At 38.6% G+C, this 11754-nt stretch overlaps 1 protein-coding gene across 1 annotated transcript; it reads right to left on the reverse strand.

Moving 5' to 3' along the window:
- Positions 1 to 8748: 8748 nt before the first annotated feature.
- On the reverse strand, positions 8749 to 10569 carry LINGO2 (leucine rich repeat and Ig domain containing 2). Its single transcript, XM_049896522.1, has one exon. It carries the CDS (start codon positions 10567 to 10569, stop codon positions 8749 to 8751), a length of 1821 nt encoding a protein of 606 aa, XP_049752479.1.
- Positions 10570 to 11754: the final 1185 nt, after the last annotated feature.

Below are 11754 nucleotides of genomic sequence, written 5' to 3' on the forward strand. Positions count from 1 at the left end.
AAAAAAAAAATGACCAGAATGTGCAGAGCCAGAAGCCAGACTACTGAGCTAGAAGTATGTTCAGCTTTCATTTAAAAGTTCGACTCCGTTATATTATACTTCTACCGTGGTTTAAGAACAGGCCTCAAGTGTTGAGGCCATCTTCAACCTGATCAGTGAGTTTATTGACAACTGTGGTTAAGAGCTATGGCTGGTAACCAAAAATTCACCAGGCTGTCCTTGGAAACTCTATGGGGCAGTTCTACTCTGTCCTATAGAGCTGCTGAGTTAGAATCAACTTGATGGCAATGGGTTTGGTTTGGTTTGGGTTTAACTTGTGATATTAGTTGACAATGATATATATGCAACACATTCAAAACTGTGTCTTCTGAAAAATCCCTTTTTGTTTTATTCATACTACTTTAGTGATATAAAATGAAAGCCCACTGTCAGAGATGTGACTCTTACCCAAGCAAGTCTGGTATTACCAGAAAATCCTCAAAACCAAAAACCAAACCAAAGCCCTTGCCATCAAATCGATTCCTACTCATAGGGACCATATAGGACAGAGTAGAACTGCCCCATAGAGTTTTGAAGAAGCACCTGGTGGATTTGAACTGCCAACCTTTTGGTTAGCAGCCATAGCTCTTAATCACCACACCAGCAGGGTTTCTGAAAATCCTAAAGGAGAAAGAAATCCTTCTTTGGTGGCAAGCTCTTTGTTTTGCAGTTAAAGTTTAGCAAAGGGACATTTCTAAATTTCTGTCAGCCTCAGAGCTTGCATTTTTGCTGCTGCTTGGAGGTGAATCCTGGGCTTCTTTGTCATCTAACAATATGGCTCCCAGGTACCACTTCTGTCAACTTTCTGCTTCCTTCTCTACCTACTCCCTTTTCACTGGAAGGCATCTAAGGAGCTACGGGGGTGAAGATGATACCCTAGATGATGACAGCTACCTGAACACATCTCCCTAAAGCCTGTTCCCTTAAGTACCAAAGCAAGGAGGAGAAACTTCACTCTAATCAGAAAAAAAAAAAAAAAAAAAAAAATCAGAAGGATCATGCAAATGCAATTTTTCAATTTTCAGTTCTTTTGCTCTTCAACATTAGCCAGATTTCTCTTTCCATTGTTACAAATCTGCCTGTAGACAAAAGACTTTAATTTTTTGTGCATGATGTCTTGAATCATTAAAAATTGACTGAGAGCTAACTTAGAAAAACTAAAAAAAAAAAAAAAAAAACTAGACGATGTTTATATATGGCTTACTGAACTCTTAAATTTTGCTCTAATATATTTCATTCCTAAAATCATGCCAATTATTTGCTTACGTAATCCAATCAATTGAATTTGAGTTTTTCAAGCTGTAGAGGGTTTATATTCACTAAAGTAAAATATCTGTATAGTATGGTTGGTATTCCACAGTTTGGATATCCAGCAAGCCAAATCATGACCCCTGTGCAATTTTGCATACAAAGAACAGGATAGCCTGGCTTCTGACCCTTCTCTGAAGAGCCTTCACTTACCCAGCCTCAGAATCAGATTAGATTAGACCTGTTTCTTTGACAGAGAACTGTTTTGTAGATTATTCGATCTACTCCAGTGCTAAAGTGATTTTAAACGGTTTCATGCTCCTTGTGGAGCTCATATCAACTACCTCTGGCAATACGGAAATATTTTCTGAAGTGTCTCTGTCTTTTATTACATTTCACTTCTTAATAATACCCCAATGGATTTAACTGAGATGTCAGAATGCTTAAGCCCTTTTCATCAGTTTTCTTAACTTATTTTATTTATTAATAAAATAAGTTAAATTGTTTTATGTGTTAAAGGAAAAAACGACATGCCCAAAAATCAATAATACCAGTCAATGAGACATTAAAACAAATCAAGGTACCTTTGTCATTAGCACTAATTTTTTGAGAACAAAAGCAAGCTTTCAGGCATTAAAGAGAAGGAAAAAAAAAAAGGTTTTGTGAGTTGTTGGTTAGTAGCTTTCAATCATGGAATGTTCCCAGAGCAAGATTGTGATAAAACACATTAAAAGAAAACACAGACACAACCATTCTATTTCTTTTTTTCCTCCCGTCTCAACTTATCAATTTTTAAAACAGTTACACTTTACACACTTAAATAACTCAATCCACCCTCCCCGACATATTTATATATGTATATATAAACAATAACTTTTTGTTAATTATGATTTGGGGCAGCCCATAAAATATGGGAGAAAAAAAAAATACCATAAGAAGACAACTGTCTTGTGTATCGGATAACTCATCTGCGTGTGTGGAGCACCTGATTTTGTAACTGGGGTGAAGAAGAATGCTTTTTTTCCAAATACCCTCAAAACAAAGTTTGTTCATGACTCAATTCCAATCTCTTGCTATCACACAAATATGTATAAATATGTATACGAGTCAGTAAATGTTGGACACACATTGTTGTAAAGACTGGAGGAACATACAGCAAGTCTGGATTCTTCTCCGGCTTAAGCCTTGTTTGTTGACTATGTTGCAGTGCAATCAAGACATTAAAGCAATTTAGAATAGGAGGTGTGCAACAAAATGAAGAAAGTAAGCATGGTAACCACATTTTTGCTTTTTGGGCCCTTTTAGAATAGGTGCAAAATCTTTGACCCATTTCAGTATGGACCTTTTGATATTTATTGGAATTCACATAGTTAAAGAATTTAGTAGAGCATTGCTTTGCATTTTTCTTGTCTTCTAATGGCTACTTTGCATGATAAAGTAAAGCTTTTTTAAAAAATGTAAAGTACTTTCTTGATTAGGCCAGCTCTTTTCTTATTCTGCTTAAGACTATAAATAAAACTTTCTATTTAAGCTTGGCATTATATCAACCCACCTGCTCCTAGAAAAGAGAAAAAAAACAGACTCACTCAACCTGCAGATTGCTGTCAGCTTGTGATTATATGAATGGTAAGCCTTAACTTTTTACAGTGTTACTTGCAATAGACTGGAGGTTTTTCTTCTTGTCTTCTCTTTTTCCAAAGCAATTTTGTGTTTAACAGTTACCCAAGAATTTCTGAGTACCAGTGAAAGAAGATTTGTCCCTGGAGACAGCACTCATTGATGAAGCCTGACAGCAGCTCTGAGGTGGCAGTGTTGAGTGGGAGAATGAGGGATCATTTCAACTGTAGCATCAGGAAAGGAGGCAGGAATATGGAGGAATTCCAAAGCTTTCCTCTCTCTGTGGGTTGTCCCAGGGGAGCAAGTAGTCTTCGCTCTCTTCCTCCTGGGTATTCAAGCTACTGTCCAAGAAGATGGGGGGGTGGCAGAAAGCAAGGTATTAAAGATTTTGGCAATCTGGAAAAGGGCATTGTCCTGATCAGATTTCCACATTTTCTAAGAGGAACAACAGCTCTAAGCCTGTTTTTGAAAAATAAACCTTTTAAAATCTTCTTAATCATGTCTTTTTGCCCCCAAACATTTTATCATAGGCAATCTGTTGAAAAGCTAACACAAGACAGGCGTTTCCAGTTCCCAACTTTTTTTTTTTTTTTAAGAAAATAGGCAGCTGCATTTGTTTAATCCAAAATGGGCAAAGCAACTTCAGATTTGAAAACCTGTCATTAATTGCTGATTTGAAATATAGTCAATTAGGTTAAACCTTGCAAGCATAGGCTTCTGGTCCTTGGAGCCAGTTTTTATCAGGCAAACTTAGCTAAATATCATGGTATATTAGCTATCAGTTTGACCTTGTAGACCTGTGTTGTGATGCTGTCCTTTCCCTGTAGTCACACTTTCCTGGAGAATGAGAAGGTTCTCTTGGGAACGGCTTTTGAATGGGTAAAGGGGAATTACTGAGAGATTCATGTCAAGTGCTTTCCTAAACGCAAGGAAGCACCTTCTGTTGCCTAGGCAAAACACGCTACTCTAAAATCAAGAAATCAAGTTAGCATTTCATTCCTCAAGGCTTTCCACACACAAAGGCAGAATAACCCCCAAAACTCATCATTATCAGCCAGGATCAAATGGCAGAAATAAAAAGAAATTGTGATGGAGCTCACAAAGCCAATGGTGGAAAGTCAATGGAAATCACTGTGTACATGATGTGTTAGTCTAACAGGGATGTTTCTTACACTGAATACCAGTAGTAAAGACGATAAACATTTACATAGGTACCAAGTAGAATGAGTGATTTTGGCACCAAAAATTTAATTACTAGGTCCACATGTCACAAAATCTATTTGGAATAGCTCATGTGAACTATATAAAGGTGATCAGGGCATAGAGGAGAGGGATAAAAAAGTCACCAATGAAAGTTAAAGAAGAACATAATCTCTGATTCTTCTTCAGTTGGAAGACAATAACTATAAAAATTAGCAATAAAGGAAATAGGATTAAAATGGATCCAAGTGTCTCCTCACCCCATCCTCTTTTTTTTTTTTTAAAAAAAAACCACTTGCTTTGTCTTTTTGTCAGGCCTAACCTTCTGAGCTAAAAATAATGTATCTTTTATTTCTTTCCTAGAAAGCCCCAAGACACATTCTGTGTTGTTGAACAGCTTCTGAGCACAGCCCCTGAAGTTAAAACAAATGTCTTGACACAGAGATGAAGGAAGGCCCTGGAAGGGTAAGTTAATTTTCATGGGGCTCTGATCAATTTTTCTGCTCCACGATCATACCTTCTCTTTTGTACTTTCTAATATAAAAATATATTTGTTCCTTCTTGAGTAATGGAAAGTGACAGAAGTCAGGGTTCAGTGCAGGTGAGATTTAAATAATTCTTTTTTAAAGAGTCACAGCAGATTGCAACTTCTAGGCTTCTCTGAGAACTGAGGAGAACAGAATATATGACAGAACAATGAAGAAAGGATCCACCCTAAAGACTCGGAGCAAATTCTAAATGCCTTTGTGTTACTGGGGAGTTGTTGGCCATGAGCAAAATTTCTGAGAAACTTGAACAAAACCAGGGCTCTGACAATTGTCCTCAGGACCTAGGAATTACAAGTCTCAGTAATGCTTGGCTTATATCTTGCAACTTTGAGAATATTTGAAAAGCTAATGATTATGAATGCAATAAAAATAAAAAGAGGCTAAAAAGTGAATAATATGAGAATGTAGAAAAGTAGAAATCCTGTGCCAGGAGTTCATTAGGCCAAATTGTTTGGGTGAGCTATCATACTCTAGTGATAGGTATTTCAGACATCTGGAGACATCTGGGGCATGTATCAATTATTTCAGACCATTAGGGTCGAGTCAGGGAATTATTTCTTCAAGGTATTTAATGGCTAGAGAGAATAAAGGCTTCTCTGAAAATGCTTATTATGCATACACAAAGTATTGATTAACCCAGAACTAATGTTGAGTGTTGAGTCCAGCAAAGATGGCATTTCTTCCTAGGAGGCTCTGAGATAAACCCTTTGTGAATGAGATGACTCAGAGTTAACTAATAAGGGACAGATTTTTGTCCGTGTTAGTCTGAGCTGCTATACTCTAATGTGGTCTAGTTTGAGCTAACAGAGGTAATCTGAGGCTATAAAAAGAAATTCATCCCTTTATGAAACTAGTTAAGAGAGCACTGGAGTTATAGCCCGGAATGCCAAAGCTTTGAATGTATACAAAGAAACACAAGATGGACACTAATAATGAGAACATAGAAAATTAAGTGACCATTCAGTTATTTATAAATCCATTACTTAATGGGGAAGTAGTTGATTTGCCTAAAAATGTCTGCCAGTACACTTTTATGACTTGAACACTTACGAAGGTGGTGTATTTTTTTGTTATCTCTTGGGGACGCCATTGGAAAATACTTCAGAAGAATCTCTAGTCCAATGTGGACCAAACTAGGTTCTGTGGAAGTCTAGCTTTTCAAGATGTTAAGTTACATTATGAAAAGAAGTGTGACATGACATGTTCAAATTAAATTAGAAAAACTTCAAAGAAAACAATGTTAAACAGAATTTTTGTTTACAGGACTTTTCAGATCTTTTTTTTTTTTTTAGGATCATAGGCATTTTGAACCTCTAGTAGGTGGTTATAGAATGCAGCATTTTCCCAACTTATTAGTCAATGGAATTCTTTTCTGGAAGATCATTTATTAATATCTTAAAGAACTGGTATTCCATGGATCAGAGTAAGGAAATCCCCCAAAGAGTCCAATATTTCTTTTTCCAGATGGAATAATAACTAGATTTTTTCTATGAATGTGTTAACTTTAATCCAATTTTGTCTTACTCAGCTATTTGTAGTCAATTTTTATTTTGACAGAAGACAGCAGTTAGAATCGTGACAGGCTTTATTAATTGCTCAATGTTTTTTTCTCTCTGACAATTAGTTAAATACTCTTTCCATAAAATGTTGCAAAATTAAGATAAAGCATTTTCTATTGACTTGTAGAAAACTGTCTTTCCACTTTAACTTTCTTATTTTTTAAATTTGAAAAATTCCATTCCATTTGCACACAAGTTGGAATTGTGATAGAGTTTATAGCAGAGGTTGATTTGTATTGTTAGATATAAATAAGGTAATTGCCCCAAGTAGGAAAGGAATTTCTAAAAGATCTATGATAATCATCAGGAAAGTCAAACGAATGTGACTTAAACAGGCAATTCTTCAATCTTTCTATCTCATTTCCACTCTTTATTAAGGGAGAAAAGGATTTAACTGTGCTGCCATCCAATTGGCAAAAACAATTTTTGGGTCTGCCACTTTTTTTTTATTGAGGTCAATTTATTAAAGTTCCTCAGAGTTTTGAATAATAAAAAATGCCAGCTTTTCGAAAGGCCAACCCCAAATCAGACGTGTCAAGTAGCAAACCTCAGAGACGTTTTAATCCAGTTTACCTGCTACAGAAAAGGAGGCTTATTTTCAGATCCCTCTCAAAATGCGAAAAGTGTAGACATTTCCTATCTGTTCTATGCTGATTGTACATATTCCATTTCATGAATATACTGTATAAGCAATGCTTTCCCAGATCATTCAAATATTTAATTTGAAAGTCATTAACTCAACATTTAACTAAATGAACTTTTGCCTCATTTGAAACAGATCCCCAGTGGTAATGGCGTGATGCCATTTTTTTTTTTTTTAAACTGGAACATTTTAACTTTGAGTAACAATCATTAAAACAAACGGAACTGAGCAAACACCCCTGGGCCAGGTGGGTAAGAGTCAGTAAATTTGAACATAGTTACAGAGCTATACTCTTGATTTTTCCTCAGTGAAGGAAATAAAACAACAGTAAATTAGTGCTTTCTAATCAGAGCTTTGAACCCCTGCTGAGAATTTGCATTTCTAAAAAGTTCCCAGGAAGTTATACATAAGGATCACCTGGGGATCTTGTTAAACTGTAGATTCTGATTCAGTATATCTGGGAGTGAGATGCAAATTCTCAGCAGGAAACTTGTTAGAAATGCAAATTCTCAGCAGGGGTTTGAACCAGAACAAACTGGTTCAAAGCCCTGATTCTAATACACCATGTTTTTCTCATCTCTTTAAAAACAAGATTCCTGTTGTCTGCACAAGTTAATTTTCAAAATAAAACCCAAAACCTACTTGGTAATGAAGCAGAGAGAAGCCCTGAAGTTGCCCATTGAAGGTAGTACTGTGTGCACCCTATCTGAATAGACAACATCAGAGAGAGGGAGTAGCTAGATGTCCCTGTGACTAGCAGCAATCTAGCCTTCAGGCAGCTATTGGATTTTAATCAGATCCTTAGTTGCATTAACATCATGCTATGCAAGGATCACCCTGGTTTGTGTTGGCATCTGAAAAGAATTTCTTACTCAGAGAGCTTTAGAACATCTGAATTCTAGATCTTAGCTATGAGGTGACTATTACAGGATTATAGATAACCACTGTTTTCCACTAACACGTTGGTAAAACCAAGTTGTAGTTAAATGGATCATTTTCATCATTAACACCTACCTTACATTTTATAGGTCAATTATATCTAGTGGCACACCACCATCTGAAGAAACCCAGGGCTTTGTTACAGTAAACTGGTCCAGTGTGATATCACAAGTATAAAAAATATTCCATTCTGTATCAAAACTAGGCGCATGCCTTTATTTATAGTAACAGAAATTAACAGAGTTGAGCAGTTTTGCCTTGGGTCTTGTTTGTTGGCATCCTACATCAGACAAATGTATCTCTCAACATATCTCCGCCTATAACTCCAGGGATCTAGTCTTAGGGTTATCTGTACGTAAAGGAAGGTAAAATCAATCACACTTGGATCTATAGTGGTGAGTAACTCAAAGCAGAACCTCTCATTCATATTGCTTGAAAACATATACAGCATATATGTTTCAAAAGAAAAGAAAAGAATATATTGATTTTGTTGTGGTGCTGAACCAACAATATGGTATGAGGCAAGGCTTTAACAAATGATAATCATAGATACAAATTTTTCTGTAGAGTATGTTTTAGACAAATGTGTCTTTTTAATACGTAAATCCTACACTGTAGGTTGTTCTTTTTTAATTTTTCTCTTGTTTTTGCAGTGGTAGAAAATGCTGAATAACTGTCCATGAGCATGAGCCAACGGTTCAGGTTCATTACTGAGATCCCCAGAAAGCCAATATTTGCAACGCAAACAATTAGTATCCCACTGTGTGAAAGGCTCTGACACACGCCTGCCTGCCTCGACGTGGAGAGTCTCCATAAGTCCTCCTGTTTCCATAAACCCTGCATTGACATAGGGGCAGCTGCATGAAGCTGCCTCTTGACCTATTAATTTACTGTGCCAGGGTGTCTTGGCGGTTACCAACAATGACACAGAAACAATAGTGTGAGTGGTGGACCCTCAAATCATTTTCATGTTGAACCTCCTGGGTCCGGCCACTTCCCCTTCCACAACAGCACCATTGTTTTTTCGGGGCACATACTCAAGGTCAATGCTGTTTTTGTGCTTGCCTTTCCCTCGGCTCCACACAAAAAGGAGGAGAAAACAAAATAAAACCACTCCCAGGAATGTGAAACAGCCCATGGCTGTAGACACCAGTATTGTTTTAAGGTCCAGAGAGAAGGTGTTGGCATTGGTGCCATTGGAGACGGTGTCGTTTGAGTCAGTCATGTACATAGGGGTCCTGTTCGCGTAAAGGAAGCGGTCTGAAGCAAATCCTTTCACAGTCAAGGAGGCTGTGAAGGTGTCATTCCCAGCAGCATTGCTAGCTATACAAACATACATCCCACTGTCTTGATCCTGGGCAAAGCGGATTTCCAAGGTGCCATCGCCCAACACCGTGGCTCTTCCATTGGACTTGGTGGTGATAAAACGCCTTCGAGGTGTCACCCAGGCAATCACAGGCTGTGGGTCCCCATCAGCATTGCATTCCAGCTGGACTGTTTGCCCTTCATCCACCAGCAGATGCTGCAACTTCTTTTCACGGATTTTGGGTTTTTTGCAGGTGAAGTAAAAAGAAAGGGCAGTGCTATGGAAATCCTTGAATGACCTCTCGCGGATGGTGTCTGGGCCAGCACACATGGGCTGTTGTCCACCAAACTGCAGCGTGGGCTGCCGCTGCAGGATCCAGAGGAGACGGCAGTCACAGGCCAGCGGGTTGTTATTAATGCTCAGGACCTCCAATGCCCTTGGGGAGGAGAAGACATTCTCTTCCAGTGTTTCCAGCAGGTTCTGAGACACGTTGAGCACACGAAGAAAGCGGAGCCCTTGGAAGGAGTGAGGCTCAATGGTGCGGAGCTGAGCCCCCACTATATGAAGCTCCTGAAGGCGGATCAGATCAGAGAACATGCCTGCTTCAATAGTGCTGATGGGATTGTAGGAGAGGTTAAGGTGGGTCAGGTATATCAGGTGTTTAAAGGCAAGGAAAGGTACTGTGGACAGGTTGGTGTTGGTAATTGAGAGGGACGTGAGGTTGAGACCATAGAGGCTATTGGCAGGCATCATATCCAGTAAAGGCCAATAGTCAATCTCTAGGTGTTTCAGGTGGAACAGTCTTTTAAAGGCATACACGGGCATATTGTTGATATTGAGATGCTTCAGGTGTAGGCTGATGAGGCTGCGGAGGTGGGAGAGGGCTTCTGTTGGTACGGCTGTTAGGTTACACTTCTCCAAGGTGAGCTGCTCCAGACTCAGCAGCCCGCTGAAGGCCCTGTGTGATATATAAACCAAATCATTATCCCCCACTTCTAGAAACTTCAGATTATGCAGATCCTGGAACATGTAGTCCAGTAAAATGACAATCTTATTCTCACTAATGTCAAGCTTTGTGAGGTTAGATAGGCCAGTGAATACCCCCAAAGGGACCAACTTCAGGCGATTGCCTTTTAGGCGAAGGGAACGAAGGTTAAAGAGATTGTTAAAAGCTCCTGGCTCCACATTGGCAATGATGTTGTCACTCAAGTCTATCTCTTCCAGCAGAGGATATGATATGAATTCTTCAGGGTTGACACTTTTCAGCCGGTTCTTGCTAAGGTCCAAGATTTTGGTCTCAATGGGGATGCCCTCTGGGATGGCGATCAACCTCCTTCTGTGGCAGCTAACAGATTTGTTCTGGGCAGAGCACTCGCAACGAGCAGGGCAGCCAATGGTGGATCCCATGAAGATTAACACCACAGCCAGACCCAGGAATGGCTGCCAGCATGATATGGCCGTGTGAAGCATGACTCCACCTCTTAGTCTACACCTTAGTCACGGGCCTGTAGAAGAAGGGGCAAAAGAAGGGAGGGAGAGAAGTTGAGTTAGCACATAAATAGGTGAGGAGACATAAATAAGCAGCAGGTATATTGGAAAGGGAAACCCTGGTGGCGTAGTAGTTAAGTGCTACATCGGCCAGGCGCTCCTTGGAAACTATGGGGGCAGTTCTACTTTGTCCTGTAGGGTTGCTATGAGTCGGAATCAACTTGACGGCATTGGGTTTGGTTTTGGGTTTTTATATTGGAAAGGACACTAGGTTTGGAATCAGATGGATCTGGGCCTAAACCAGAGGGCTGCCACTGTTAGCTGCGTGATCTTGGGCAATTTATTTCACCTCCCTGTACTTCAGTTTTGTTGGGTGTAAAATGAGGATAATGGGGATGATAATAGTAGTAGCTTCCTAGAGTTGTCATGGCAATTTCAATATCTGACAACTGTAAAAAGACTAGTACAATGTCTGGCACAGATGGTGAGGCAAAACAGCACACATTTTGCAAAAGGCTTTATTCTGCATTCAAATGAGAGAAACATGTCAATGGCTAAGAGGAAACCTACTCAGCATGAATCAGTGTATGTGTCACTAATGTTTGCAGTATTCTCTTCTCTTCAAAATGAATCTAACAAGGGCATCATTCATTGTCAGGCACTTAGGTTCAAAGTGCAAAACAAAGTTATATTCAACACAAGATGTTGAGTTTTTTTTTTTTTTTTCCTTCACATATGAATGTTCCATAAAAATAAAAGAACTTGCAATTTTAGATGTATTTCTTTCAGAATTAATAGAAAATAATTTTTGCTGCATGAAGTTTTCTTATTTAAGGCAAACAAAATGATCCTTAAAATCTTCCTCTGTTGTTTTTGTATTTCTCATAGGGATGAAAGAGAATCAAGTTATCGCAATGGGTATGATGAAAGTGCTTCCTTTAAGATTGTGAGTTAAATACTGAGGAGTGATGTGTGCCAGAATTTTAGGAAAAAAGCTTTTATAAAACACAAACTATCACTTTCTGATATTTAAATTCAAGCACAGTGGATCTGGTAAATAAAATTAAATAGGTACCAAAAAGTGCTAAGAATGAGAGAGCCCTAACTGTGGAGAGTTAAGCAGACTCTGAACTTACTACTCAAATGAATAACAAGAATGTTACTGAG

This window comes from Elephas maximus, chromosome 9 (assembly GCF_024166365.1).
Source record: "Elephas maximus indicus isolate mEleMax1 chromosome 9, mEleMax1 primary haplotype, whole genome shotgun sequence".
NCBI lineage: Eukaryota > Metazoa > Chordata > Mammalia > Proboscidea > Elephantidae > Elephas > Elephas maximus.

Excerpts from the sequence above, each read along its gene's own strand:
- LINGO2 (XM_049896522.1), bottom strand. The coding sequence starts at position 10,569 with ATGCTTCACACGGCCATATCATGCTGGCAGCCATTCCTGGGTCTGGCT.